This window comes from Pteropus alecto, unplaced genomic scaffold, assembly GCF_000325575.1.
Source record: "Pteropus alecto unplaced genomic scaffold, ASM32557v1 scaffold131, whole genome shotgun sequence".
NCBI classification, from domain to species: Eukaryota; Metazoa; Chordata; class Mammalia; order Chiroptera; family Pteropodidae; genus Pteropus; species Pteropus alecto.
Window position 1 is genome coordinate 23,078,650 of NW_006434709.1, and position 14,773 is coordinate 23,093,422.

The 14,773-nt window shown below is 46.0% G+C and overlaps 1 protein-coding gene across 1 annotated transcript; it reads left to right on the plus strand.

The window, feature by feature from the left end:
• The first annotated feature begins 5,232 nt into the window (after positions 1–5,232).
• On the plus strand, positions 5,233–13,689 carry CUNH2orf91 (chromosome unknown C2orf91 homolog). Its single transcript, XM_025045209.1, is given in 5 exon segments — positions 5,233–5,276; positions 5,794–5,852; positions 5,855–6,047; positions 11,378–11,497; positions 11,603–13,689. Coding segments are annotated over 4 exon segments (405 nt in total). The 3' UTR covers positions 11,487–11,497; positions 11,603–13,689.
• The last annotated feature ends 1,084 nt before the right edge of the window (positions 13,690–14,773 follow it).

Sequence of the window (14,773 nt, forward strand, 5' to 3'; positions counted from 1 at the left end):
ATTACACCAGGCGAGATATGATGAGGGCCAGAACAGAGCACTGGCTGAGGAATGGGAAGGAAGGGTAAGGATGGAAGAGACACTAGTAACTGATTAGATGTGTCTATCTGGGAAAAAAAGAAATCCAAGGCACTCAGAGGCTCAGAGCCCCACTTAGGGAGGGGTTAAGCAAGAGATCGAAAAAAGGAATAGCTTTGATCAGATTTTTAAAAACCAGGAATGTATCCGCATAGATAGAAAAGTGGAAAGCTAAGAAATCACCACCTCAGGCCCAATAGAGCAGGAAGAAACATGAGACAAAAAAAGTTAGAGGGTCCTAATGTCCCCTGGTGAGGGGTGATCAGACCCAGTGTAGTTCCTGACAAGGAAGGGGTTAAGAGCATGGACTTTGGAGTCCTTGAATTTAGAAGCAGCTTATGAACTGTATTAGTCAGTTTAGGATTTCTGCTGGAACCAACAATCACTAAATTTCAGTGGTTTAACGCAATAGATTATTTCTGGCTCACATCACTGCCCAGCTGCAGAAACAGTGATGAGGAAGGGGCTCTGCTAAAAGCAGTAATCGAAGATCCTAGATTTTTTCATATTCAGATTCTACCCTCCTCTAAGTCCTCAGCATTCTTTTCATTCAGCCACTGGTTAGGGGGAAAAAAAAAAAAAAGAATTATATACAGGTAGGTTTTATGGGCCAGGATTGGAAATGACTTATGTCCCTTTCCACCACTTTCTCTTGGTCAAAATTGAGTCATATGGCTGCATCGAAGTATAAGGGAGCATGGACATGGCATCCAGCTGTGCACCCAGGAGGAAAAGGTTCATGCTTGATAAACAACTAGCCAAACTTTGCCATCAAAACTATGTGTCCAGGGCGAGTCACTTAACATCTGAGAGGCTCAGCTTTCACATCTGTAAAATGGGAATAATCACCTCATAGGACTGTTCTGAGGATTAAGGGAGATTATGCGTGTCATCCACTCAGCCTGGCATATGTAGATGAATAAATAATCACTGTAGTGAATATTTCTACATAATCATAGTGCGTACTCTTTGGTCGTTGACCCTATGAAAGCAATTGTGGTTTTCTCTGTCTTTCTATGCCCACTCCAGGTCTACACAGACAGAGGAAAGCTCAGTCTGTTTGTTACTGACCTGGATTATTCTAGCCCCAAAGTAGGTGTATTTTCTTGAACTAAATCATTTGGGTTGGCTGATTCCACGGATCAAATTCATGAGCTTATTTCCAAATCTCACTATGCCTGCCTGGTCCACGTAGACCCAGCCTCCACCTCTGCCAGACATCTCCACTCCTAGTATATGCAGGCTGCAAAATGATTCTTGTTCATTCTTTCATGTTATTCCCACACTTCAGAAGTCTGGAGGGAAGCTGAATGTTTGCCGTTCTGAGATCATTTGAAGCCGGGCATGCAAAGAGTTCCGAGTCACTTTCAAGTCTGCCCGTAGGAAATCTTTCTTGGCAACCAGACAACTAGAATTAGTTATTAAAGGCATGTCAAATGAATAAAGACACCTCTGTGAGGAAAACCGCAAGAGCAGTTACTTTTTCTAATATGAATAGGAGGCTAATATCAAATCACCTTTAATTTTTCCACTCTTTCTATGCTGTTTGGATGGTAGGTCAAGTCTAATAACACAGATACAATGGAAAACCATTTATGTTTTCATCTATCTCAATACATATGCCCATTGCAGATGTGTGTCTTAAAAACTGGGGTCTGGAATTTAAACAAGTACACTGACAAAGCTGTTTCCTCCAGAATATTCTCCCAGATGTCAGGCCCATGTTGCCCTCACAGGCTGTAAGAAGTCAACCTATGAAACAGAAAAAAGCATGGTCCTGTCTACAAACCATGCATCCCACAGAGCTCAGGCCACAGCATTTGCCAAAAGGCAAGAATGCCTTGAAGACTCAGCCATGAGAAGGACCAGGGAAGAAAGTGGAGTAAAGGCATTTTGAAAACATGGGCCTGCTTTTCAGATATGAGTCACCCAAGGTCCAGTGAATTCTCTTTTCCTTGTGGCCTAGATTTAGAGTTATTAAGGATAGATTTGTGGACAGGGGAGCTGACGGCCAACAAGGAGTACCATGTCATGGTTAGGAGGCTCCAGTTTAGAGTCCGGTACACTGTCTGGGTTCAAACCCCAGTGCTGCTACGTTTGGTTATAATGGGCAAATTGTTCCATTTCTCTGGACTTCAGTTTCCTCATCTATAGAATGGGGACAATAATACCTATCTCACAATAATACCTATTAAATAATACCCATTTAATACTCACATGGTTGTTGTGAGTATTAAATGAGCTAATTCTTACAAAGTACTTAGAAAAATGTTTGGCAAGGAGTAAACTCTCAATAAATGTTGACTATTACTGCTACTGTTATTGACAATATTATTATTATCCAGTGGGCAAAGGAATTCATAAGTAAGTGTGTGTGGGGGGGTGGAGGGGAGGGTGTCATGTAAGCTTGAGCAATATGGACTTTATATGGAAAGAAATCTGTTTGGTTGAGAAAAACCAAACTGGCCCTTTAAGGTGCAGCCACCTTGAAAGCTCTTCCGTTAGGTAGACATACATGATTTGAACCTTCATGGTCAAATGGTGAAGCTGTCCCCATACAGATATCCTGAGTAGACAAGTCCATCCTCTGGATGCAGAAGATTTCATCCAGGATCGAAAATACAGAAATCATTTCACTAAGTTCACTCCAGCCTTCTAGAAATTAACCCCCCTCAGATGGGTCCTGTGGGCTGAGGCTTCATGCATTTTGTGTATCTAAGAGCTTTGAGTGGCTTTTTCTTAAATTAACTTTTAAGGGACAGACAGTCATTTTGCAGCATTTGCCCCTGGATCTAGGTGCAAGCCTCCAATGTGATCTCCCTGCCCCTTGTCCTCACCTCTAGGTTAACGCCCCCTGGTCCCTCGCAGCCTGACACCAGCACTTGGCTCTCCAGCTTCCTTTCCATTGACACTGCGGGTGGATCTGTGTTACCTCTTTGTTTCAAAAAAAGAGTCTAAGGTGGCTAATTTGTCTTTGTAAAACAAAATGAAGATGGAAATGGAAAACTTCAGTTGGATACTGAGCTATGCCATTTGTTCAACTGTTAGCCTTTGGGAATCAAGGCAAACAGTCGATTGACTTGAGTTTCAACTAATTGTGGTGCTCCAGTAACCCAGCCTAAGGTCTTCGATGAAGACTTTGACATGTGTGTGCATGTGCGCAAGTGTGTATATTTGCATGTAGAGAGAGTGTGTGTAAGCACTGCTGGTAAAGCAGAAAATAAAATAGCAGAAGTGTCCTGAGTGCCTGTTCTATGCCAGGAGCTTTATTTCACTCATTCCTTGTAACAAACCGTGGAGGCAAGTATTAGTATTATTACATATGAGGAAACTGAGGTTAGGAAGGGCAAGATAGTTCGCCCAAGCCCGAGTACCAAGTAAGAGAAAGAACTGACCCAGACCAGTCTCTGACTCTGTAGGCTGGGCTCTTTTCACTTCGGCAAGGGGACGGGGAGGAAAGAGAGGCAGAAGCAAGTGGGGGTGTCAGTGGTTGTAGGAACTGAAAAAGAGAAGAACCTAGGGATAGGGTCTAAAAATCCTGGAAATTTACAGAATGAAGTCTGAGCGTTGGTACTAACTCTGCCCCTGGGACCCCTAATTCTCAGCCACCTTGAAGTCTGTAAGTCTGCCCTCTCCCATCCCCACCCTGCTTTTTTTTCTTCCTCTTCTTGACTGATAGGGGCCCGACCTGCCAAGGTGATTGTCCTGCTGCTGGAATCTGGATCTCCCACATCTGGAACTGGGCTCCAGCAGAGTTGGTAGAGAGGTCAAGACTCTGCTTAGGGGCCGCTGCCATGGCAGGGGGCATGTCCCTCGGCCTCTATTCTGAGCTGGGTCACCTGTGAGAGGGTGCCCGGGTCACGGGGTGGAGCAGGGCTGGAGGGGCTGCTCTGTCTGGGGTTAAATGCTCCCAGCAGTTCAGCCACAGGCACCCTGCACTCTTCTGCCTCATTTCCTCGGCAGTTGGTTCTCCTTCAGCAGTCACCGGGGCTCAGCGGGAGTCATCCAGATGTAGCTGTGACAATGTGGCTCTCGTCTTCCTCTGAGGGGATCCTGTGTGAGGGAAGCCCCCTTTGTTTCTCTCCGGCCCACATCCATCTTCCCAGGGCAGCACACTGTCATCCAGGAGAGGAGGCCTGTGAGCTTCCCCCTGCCCTCCACGTCCCTGGCCTGGGAACCTCTGTGCAACCTCCCGCCCCTGCACCGCCCCAGCACTCCCAAGCAAAGAGCCAAGCCAGGCCAAGCCTGTGCATATAGGGCCTCAATTTCAGATCAGATTCACAAATTTAATTTCCTATTCCTTAATTTAATTCTGCATTTTAGTTTTGTTTTTATTATTTACATGGGTTCCCTTTAATGATTCCAAATTGCTGCTGCCCTCTAGCAGTATTTTGTCTTAGGTTAACTTCTTGAAAACCGATCAGCGTTGGAGTTTTTTCCACACTGAGTTTAGTTATTTTCTGAAACGAAGCACAATTAAATTAGAATAATGAACATGCTCTTTAGAGGATTAATTCATAATGAGCAGGCCATGTGCTACAGCTCACAGAAGAAAGGGCACGAGGACCGAAAGCTGTTTTTTCTGCCTAAATACGAAAAGTACATTCTGCCGAGCAGAACAAATCAGCTAATGACATCCAGAGCGCTGGCCAGCCCCAGAGCGGCACAGAGCTGGCATCTCGAGTTAGCGCAGTCCCCGCCGATGCTGCTGCCTGAGAAGGCTGGCACCAGGGATCCTTCTGGATGCCCCCTCCTCCGCACAGCTGACAGGGACTACTATAAGTCTTCTAAATTCTGTCCCAGGAAGCCCTGGACGCCACAGCCTGTTACTTCACAAGCTTCACCCTCGGAGCTTCCCAGAGCCCAGTCATTCATTCATTCTTTTATTCGAGGAATGCTTTTCTGAGCTGCCGTTACGGACCAGGCATCATCCATGGATACACCATTGGATACATTAGCGAGAAAAACCCAAACAACCCTGGCCCTTCTGGAGGTTACATCCTAGCATGCAGAGACAGGCAATAAACAGTAGAAATAATAAGAAAATTATATAATATGTTAGAAGGTGATGAGTGCTAAGGAGTAAGCGGGGTTGAGAGCCATGCCGTGTGAGTGTGGTTTGCAATTTTCAATATGATGGGTCAGGATAGGCTCATGGAGAAGGTGTCAATTGAGCAAAGACCTGAGGAGATGAGAAAGTGAGCCACTTTCAAGAGTGTCCCAGGGGTCAAGAACATTCCAGAAGAAACAATTGGAAATGACACAGGCAAAAGCCCTAATGTAGGAGTGTGGCTGGTGAGTTGAGGAAGGGCAAGGCCAATTGGGCCAGAAAGGAGGGAGGTGAGTGGGACCAGATCCTCCAGCCCTTGGCTTCTGCTCTGAGTGAATGGGAAATCCTGGCAGGGACTTGACTAGAGAGATAGGACATGATCTGACTTACATAGGAGTGTCTCTGGCTGCTGGCTGGGAATAGACTTTCTGGGGTGAAGTGGAGTGGGGTGGGTGGAAACTGGAAGACCCATCAGAAGGGTAACAGGCCTCTAAAACTCCAGCCCCAGGCTTCCCCAGACTGTATTCTCTGGAAGCCCAAGTGCTAATCCCAGGCCTCACAGCCTGGAGGCTCACAGTTCCTATAGTCTCTGCCTTCCAGATGGCCCAGAAAAGCAGTTTTCAAGCAGCCATAAAGCATGTCTTGAACGTTATTCCTTGGTTTAGGAGACCCTTCCCACCCCTACCACTGACCCATGGACTAGAAGGCCAAAGCCTGAAATGGAGAGAGCCTTCAGGCAGGGGACAGCTCTGCACTGTTCCTTTGGTTGTTTCAGGCTCCTCTGAGAGCACACCCTCCCAGTCAGGTAACTGACAAAGTGACATCGGAAGGCCTCTGCTATGCGGCTGCCACCGAAACCGGGGACAGATCAAAGCCGAAGAGGACCAACATCTGTGGCAACCAAAGCAAGGAAGAGGTACAAACAAACCGAATGAATAAATAAGCAGATGAATGATTGATGGGTGGGGGGGATGAATGATTAATGAATAAATGAATGATTGATGAATAAACGAGTGTATGGCCTGGAGCCAGCTCCTCCTCTCTGCTCTTTGAGTGTATTCTCTCCTGGGAACCCAAGAATAAAGATCCTCCCACGGTCTTCACCTCTAGAATTTCTTGCTGAAGTTGGGATCACACTACTTCTGACCCCAGATGGGGAGGAGCCTCTGGCTTAGGAGCAGAAGTCTGGGGCAGTAGGGGTGGGCTGGGGAAGGAGGGCCCAGCAACTGGGCCTGGGATAGAAAGTATCTGGGGCAGCCTGTAGGCTCTGATAGAGGAGAGCTCCGAGGGTCTCCAAGGAGGGTAAGGTGTGTGGGGGCGGGGAAGGGGGCGTTTTACAATATAGGTTTTATTATTATTCAAGTTTGGTGAGGCCAGCAGATCAGGAGACAACCACCATTGAAAAGATAGTTTGTTATACTTATAAATCCCAGGAGAAGGGACCAGGCCACACCATGGGGGTGGGTACAAAGAGAAGCACCAGGGTTGGTCAATAGGTGGAGGAGTAAGGAAAAAACACAGGCAAGAGCTTTTATTTTGGTTTCCACAGGAGGGACCAGTGAGGCAGGGTAAGCGGAGTTAGGGTTAGCTAATGGAAGACGTGTTAGTTGTCTCTGGGGCACAGAGGCTGTCCCTAATTGTCTGGTCCCTGTGCCCATGGGAATTATGGTAGTGGGTAGAGGTCTAGGTGTAAGAGCTCTGAGAAAGGAAGCGGTTTGGGATATGGACTCTGGATTGGTTGATTTTCATATGAAAAGCTTATTATTGGCAGTAAGTCCTTTACTCACTCCAGGAACTGGCTAACCCTGGGAGGGATAGACCCTCCAGTGTCAGCAAGGCCCCAGATGTCAAAGCATCAAAATACAGAAAATAAAAAGACATGCTTAATACAGAGGGAAAGGGGAGAGATTTGGTTTTCCCTTTCCTAATCCCACACTAGGCATTCTGCAGATGCTGGGCCTTGGATTTGTCTCATTCTGGGACCAGTTATGATAGAGAAGTTCATCTCAACTGAGTGTGTGTGGCTGTATTATTCCAACAGGCAGGAAGACTGGTGACTAAAATTTCCAGACACTTTGCTCCATGAGGCAGGCCAGTGGTGGCTCCCGCTGAGACCCAGACAACCCCTCCTGGGTCCTGGCATCACCCAGATACTTGATGTGCCCCTACTTCCAGAAGTTCTTCTCTTCCAATGTGCCCAGATCCTGGTGCCTTCTAGGGGAGAAGTGCCCTATTGGGGGAGGGTTAGAGGAAGCAGTGTCTGGAGACCTTGGGTCTCACGGTCCCACTCAGTTTTGGAGGAGGGTCTTGTCAAGGGATTCCCATGGAATCTAGACTGTGAGTTTAGGGTCAAAAGACCACTTAGAAGAGTATGTGTGTATGTCCACTTTATTTTCTGAACTTTTAATAGATAATTATAAGAAAAATGGCCCCCTTAGCGAAGGGCTAGATGTTGGGCTAAGAGCTTTGCATTTTTTCTGTCATTTAATTCTTTCATCAACCTCAGGATGTAGGTATTTTTATCCTGATTTTACAGATGAAACTGAGGCAGAGAGAGGCTAAGTAACTTACTGCTAAGCGATTGACCCAGAATTGTACCCAGGTGGGTTATGGACATTTAGAGTTGAAAACTGAGGCAGTTCTTTCCTAAGCACCCTGCTGATCTTTCACTTCTTTGTCCCTGTGGTTCTTAACCCTTTGGGGGGCCACAGAGCCCTCTAAGCATGTGATGAGTATAGAGCCTCTTTCTAGAAAATGTACATTTTCCATTTTGCACATTTACCAGGCAATTTCAGGAGTCCACAGGCCCTCCCGATGCTCACCAACCCTGCTTTTGGCATTGGCTTTTTTTCCCTTTTTTCTTTCTCATAACCTAAGGCCCCCAAAATCACCTCAGTGGGGAATGGAATCAGACAAGACAGGTTAATCAATGAAAGCTCACTGCATGCTCCTTCCATAATTGGATTCCTGCCTTTTCATCCTAACAGCCAGCACTTAGCGTAATTGCATTCCAATAAGGCTCCCAGGTCTGGGGCCTCTGGGGCCTGCGCTGGAACCTGTTGACATGCCATCTGCTTCCAGAGGGGTTCTGGAGACCAAGACAGCCTTTTAAAATTCTTCTCTGTTGTCTTTGCTGCAAGAGAGACAAAGGACTCTGTAACAGACCTTGTCCAGAAATCCCACTTTCTTGACCCGCTCACATTAGCCCTGGAGCCAAGAAGGCTCCCTCAGGCCCAGGCTGTCTTTCAGAAGTCAAAACAGCAGCACCTATTATTCCAAGTGGGTGACCTTTGGAGACACCTGGCTTCGGAGAGGGGTGGCTGCCACTGTCAGGCCGCGCAGAACCGAAGGGCTCGGGAGCTCCCTCAGGGGCTGGGTGTTGTGCGGCCTCCAACACCCCCAGCTTCTCTCATTTACTCAAGATTTATGGAAACCTCCCTAAAGGGCTTCTTCTCCTCTTCACAAAGAAAACCCACAATACCAGGAAGTAGGGAATCCCCCAAGAAACGGGGATGTTTCCTGAATCCGGAGAGTCTTATTTCCACAAACACAACTTCCTCTTAAAAAAAAGTCCAAGCGTTCTTCAGGCATAGTGAAGTCCATACAATTAACAGAGAAAACGCAGGGTTCGGAGTGATTTAAATTTCAGTTTCCCAAATAGAAAAGGCTCCTCTGTGGACCCCCACCAAAGGAATGAGGTATAAAATGGAGAGGTCTGGTGTTTGTTATATGACTTACAGATGCCCTTTCCTCCCACCCCCCTATCCCCGCTTGATGCTTCTTTCCTGGGAAGAAAATTCTCTGGGGCTCTTCTTCCTCTGGGTTTGAGCCCCTAGAAGTCCCCCACAAGCCCAGCACTCTTGAGCTACAAGCTCAGGGCTGAGAGCTGATTCCCTCGTCCCTGCTGAGATCTTCCTGCTCTCCCTCAGAGGAAATGGATTGTTTTGAGATGGAAACGTGTTGCTGCAGAGGGGAGGGGAGATGAGTTAAGTGTTACTGGCTTACTGGATGGTTACTCCCCACTCCAACATTATACTCCTTGTGGCTGATCGCTAAGCAGAGAGTATCGACTTTTCAGTAAGGCAGGCCAATGTTGGAATCCCGGCTCAGCCAAGCACGAGCTGTGTGACATTGGGCAAGTCACTTCACCACTTTGCATCCCAGTTTCCTCCAAGGGATGGCGGGAAGAGAATAAGAATTACAAGGTTGGAATTGAAGAGATAACCTATACATGGTGCCCAGCCTTTGATACTTGATTTCCTTTCTGCTTTTTTTTACTTGATGGCACAAACTTCTAAAGCATTTTGCAGATATTAGAAGGCACTGCTGGGTTGTTCTTCATCAGTGCTCTGGGGCCAGCCCTTCTCCCCAGCCTTGATCCCGCCCCACTCGATTCTTTTTTCCTCCTAATCACTCCCCTACCTATGATCCCAGAGAACTTGGTTCTCACTAACAGGCTCAGCATCCCTCTGTGGTTCACAGCAGTGGCCAGTGCAGCCTTACAAATGGGGACACCCGTGGACAGGCCAATTTGTCCATCTCTGCCTCTTCTGGTTTAACACTGTGGTCTGTATGTACATATCTATTAGGGCTGCCACGTGTTTTCCATGGGTGGTAAGATTGCAGACTTTTCATTGTATGGAGTGGATCCTAAATGGGTGTCAACCTCCTGGGGACAACCAGAAGCCTGTAGGGCTGTATGAGGCACACACCCTCCTCTTCAAGGCTGGGCGCATTGCCATTACTTTACTGTAAGCATCGCCTTTGTCAGTTTTACCACCATCATGCTCACCCTTGCCATCAGCATCCAGCACCCCAATCAGAACGATCTGAGCCTCAAGGAAATAATACCCTATGACACAGCACAACCAGACCCTCAAAGAGGATCAATCCCAGACCCAGGTCCACCATTTTTGGGGATGTTTTGCATGCTTACAGGTTAAGTGTTTTAAATGGAATCTTGAAGTTCCCAAGTCAATTGGGGAGGAGTAGGGGAGGAGGAGAAAGGGGGTCCAGTGTAGAGTAAGGGTCAAAATGGGCCAGAGGAGATTAGAGATTTAATTAAACTGCCCGTTTGGGTAAAGGTTTTAGGGCAAAGCTGATTTGCATTATAATGGCAGTTTATCTGAATTTCATTCTGCTGAAGGAAGCTCTATTACACTTAGTTATTGTGGCCTAAGCTTTGCTTCTCCTTAATGCTCCTCCCAGGGTAAGCAGACTGCTTTCCTCTCAGCTTCAGCCACGCTGGCCGCTGCCAGGAGCAAGACCCCCTAGTCTTCTGTCCCAGTACGTACTCTGTCCAGGTACCAGGCAATACCTGGGTAGGTGAACGGCCTTTGGGATTACTCAGCAAAGTCAGGTCTGGTTTGGGGGTGACCCCTGAAGGTCCCCATAGAGCTCCACAGCCTGCCAGGGAAGCAGAGAATGGCTCTGGGAGTAGAATGCTGGGACTGGGCCTGGGTCTCTGCTCCAACCACCCTCAGGCACCAAATAGCACTGACATTCACCTGGTAGCCTCCTGCTGTGAACAGTGGCCCTGGACAGGCAGAGGTGTGGTGGCTAAGGGTGCTGGGGTGGGGGTTCTGGACCAGAGAGAGTCTCTCTGGCTGACTTGTCAGGGAGGCCTGAAGGTGCAGGGGCTGGCACCTCAGTGTTTGGTGATAGTAATAACTGTTTTCCAGGTAGAAAGTCAGCATTCAATGACCCATCAGGACGAAGGGAGAGGAAAATAAAAAGTTGATGGGGAAAGTCAGCGGGCTCTGATACAGATAGCAGGAAGCCCCAAGGAGAAGGGCCTCAGCGTTTAGAGGAACGGGCAGGCTATGGAAGGGTTAAAGGGTCTGGGAACTCCTGTTTCCAATCACTTGTCAGCCAGCTTTGCTCTCATCCTTATCAGCAGGGCTAGGGCCGAGGGTGGGGGCTCTGAGAGCTTTAGTTTCCAAGCTCTTCCCAGACTCCAAGCTCTCAGCATTCTCATTACCTTCTAAGGGCTCCCTGGCTCAGTGTGGGGGGAGGGGGTGGGTAGGCGCTGGGAACCCAAACACATTTAATGGAGTAGAGTGTGAGTTACTAAATACAGCCCTGGGGTGGTGGGGGGCTGTAGAATCTCAGCCGTAAACCTTCAGAGTCAAAGTTCCCCTCCTTCTTTTTCTCCCTCAACTAAAAGCCAGATTAGACAGCCTGTGTCTCAGCTCCTATTTAACTCACCATTGGCTAAAACCTTTCGATGTTTTTCTTTTTCACAGTTATCGCTGAGTCAGAAATCTCCATTGTGTATTTGTGCAGTGACTTTTGGAACTCAAGCAAAGGAGCTTTCATTTCGGGTGAAATTCATCTTTGTAGATTTGACCAAGGCTAGCCTTTGGAGAGGTATGCAATTTTCATTTCTGCCAATCCACCTATTTATTTACTAACTGTCCCCATTTCAGCCACTGAGAAATTTGATAAATCTGCCTTTTCTATATCTTCATTCAGGTTATTGATTTAAAAGATGTTGCCTGCGAGTGGGCTGAGGGCAGAGCCGTTGGTGGCACCATCATAGTCTTCTAGAACTTGACATCAACCTGTGGTCACTATCCTTTGGGTGTGGTTATTGAACTAACTGCTCATCTCCTGTATTGTGCTTCTCTAATGTATAATCCACCAGTGTATCCAGAAGGCTACCACAAGAAAGGATACATGCCTTTCTGAAATCCAATGTACTTGGTCCCCTGAATTTCCTTGATTTGCTATTCTAGTAACCCTGCTAAAGAAAGAAGTAAGGTTCATGTGATATTTTGCAGTAGACAAGAGCTATGCTATAAATGCAGATGTAAACATCATAAGTACCATTTTGTAAACATTGCCTGCCAGGAAGAACTGGTATGTGTTTCAGATATGCCAGGGAACTGGGTCTGTAAAAGAGAAGCGAGCGAGAGAAAAAATGGGGACCTAAAGGTGATTTGAGCTAATCAAAAGCAGGGGCTGGGGGAACACTTTATGGAAAAGGCACCAGTTCCAGTGATTTTGGGGGTCCTGTGACTGCAAGAGTAAGTCTTGGGCTAGAACTTTTGCCCTGGAGAAGCAGCCATGAGGCTTTGATTCTTCTAGAGCTAGAAACTCCAGGCAGGTTCTGACCCCTCCAAGCTGTTTGAGCCCCCATGCCTGTTCCCTCTGGAATGCCTCTTTCTGCTGCCCTCCTGGTGTATATCTCCCCATCTTTTATTTTCATTACAAGTCTTCCATCTTCTAACAAGTCTTGCTTGCTTCCTCCTTACCTCTAATTCCAGACTTTCCAGGTAAAACTCAATGCTCCTCCCACTGTGACCTTCTGTTCTCTGTATAGATGTCTACATTTGCACTAAAAACACTTTATTGTACAGAGGTATTGAGGGATTTTCCACTCAAATGGCTAACCTTGTAATCAGCTCTTTGTTCTGTTTCTGTAGAGAGCTTGTGCGTAGGCCGAAGGGCAGAGTGATCTCCAGATCAACTGAAGGCTCACCCTCCCCTTTGATTGTTCTGTCTAGATAACAGATGTGTTGCCTCAGTTCCTGTCTGAAATCTCATGCTCTGTAACTGCTCTTAGCCCATAGCAACTCCTGTGGTCTGTAACTACCTGAGGATAAATCAACCAATCAGCACATGCCAACTGTAACAGCAGGATAAGCCCTATAAAAGCAAAATTGCCCCTGAGCTCTGGGCCCAGATCTTCAGAGCTCTAGCTCTTCTGGTTTCTCTAACTCTCTGAGTGGTGCTTGGTTCCTCGCTGGTCTGAATTCCCAATATTTCTGTAACAGTATGAGCATAGGCTTTGAGTTCAGTAGACTTAAATTTCGGCCCTGACTTTGCTTCTTATTTTAATCTCTCTAAATCCCAATTTCTTCATCTATAACATCGGGACAAGAATTAATACTCAATAGGACTATCATGAGAAGTCAACAGGTAATGAATGCAACGCACTGGATTAATTATTTATTGCTGCAGAACAAATAACCTCAAGTTTAGTGGCTCAAACCAACAATAAACACTATCTCACCCTGCACCTGTGGGTCAGGAATTTGGAACAGCTTACCCGAGTGGTTCTGACTTGAGGTTTCTCATGAGGTTGCAGTAATCTAAAGGCTTGTCTGAAACTGGAGGCTCTGCTTCCAAAATGGCTGAGACACATGGCTGTTGGGAGGTTTCAGTTTCTCATTGGTTATTGGTGTGAGGCCTCAGTTTTTCTTTATGTGGACTTCCCTATAGAGCTTCTTGAATGTCTTCACTGCATGGCAGCTGATTCTCCTTAGGGTAATTGATCTAAGAGAGAACAAGGTGGAAGCGGCAATATCATTTATGGCTTAGCCTTGGAAGTCACATATGTGTTGGTTTTTTTTCCCCCCACAAATCCTATTAGTTATACATGTCAGCTCTACTCATTGATCAGGGGCCTACACAAGCACAGGAATAGCAGGAGGTGAGGATCATTTTGGGGCCATTAAGGAGGCCAGCTATCACAAGTGCTTAGCCCAATGTTTATCAAAAGCATATCATATCATAAAGTGAAAACAACCTAAGTGTCTGCTGACAGGTGAATGGATTTTTAAAAATGTGGCATATATACACAATGGAATATTATTCGACCTTCAAAAAGAAGGAAATCCTGCCATTTGCAAAAACATGGGTTAACCTGGAGGACATTACACTAAATGAAATAGGCCTAACATAGAAAGACAAATATCACATGATCTCACTTATATGTGAAATCTAAAAAAGAAATAAAAGCCAAATTCATAGTAACAGAGAGTAGAATGGTGGTCACCAGAGGGTGAGGGTAGAGAAAATGGGAGCTATTTATCAAAGGGTACAAGCTTTCAGTTATAAGATGAATAAATTCTGGAGACCTAACATACAGCATAGTGACTATAGTTAAAGCGTTATATACTTGAAATTTGCTAAGAGATTAAATCTCAAATGTTCTCACTATACATACACAAAAATGGTAACTATGGGAAGTGATGATGGATATGTTAACTAGTTTGATTATGGCAATCATTTCATAATGTATACATATTTCAAAACACATTGTATACTTTATATGCAATTTTTATTTGTCAAAAATAAATAAATATAAATATATTTTTTAAATAGCTGCTATTATTATTCATTCAAACATCTGTTTTCTTTACTAGAAAATAAACCCCTTGAGAGTAGTGATCATGTCTTGGCTACTTGTATCCCAAACGTCTAGAGAAGTGTCAAGCATACTGGTAGGTCTGTTCTAACTGCTGATGGAGAATACTTGGACAAAGACTTGGAGAGGGTTAGTCTAGCGACAGCCTTAGAGTGAATGGAGAGAAAGTTCGCACTCAGATATCAGGTAGGATTCTGTAATTCCGCCATGTATCCGGAATTACCAACCTGTATAGGATCAAGACCTGACGGTTCCTCACATTTTGATGCTTGAATACCAAAGACGTCTGATACCAAAACGGCAGGCAGGGAAAGCAAAGTTCTTATGATTCTCCTTGGAAATGATGCCCTGAGCAAGAATTTGGTGTGGAGAAATGGTCCCAACCTTATGCTTTAAAGAGCGAACCCACCGTTGTTTAATTCCCTGGGCCAAGGCAGACATGGGAATCTCTTGATATTTTTTGTCATACTCAAATTTCTATCTTGATGACT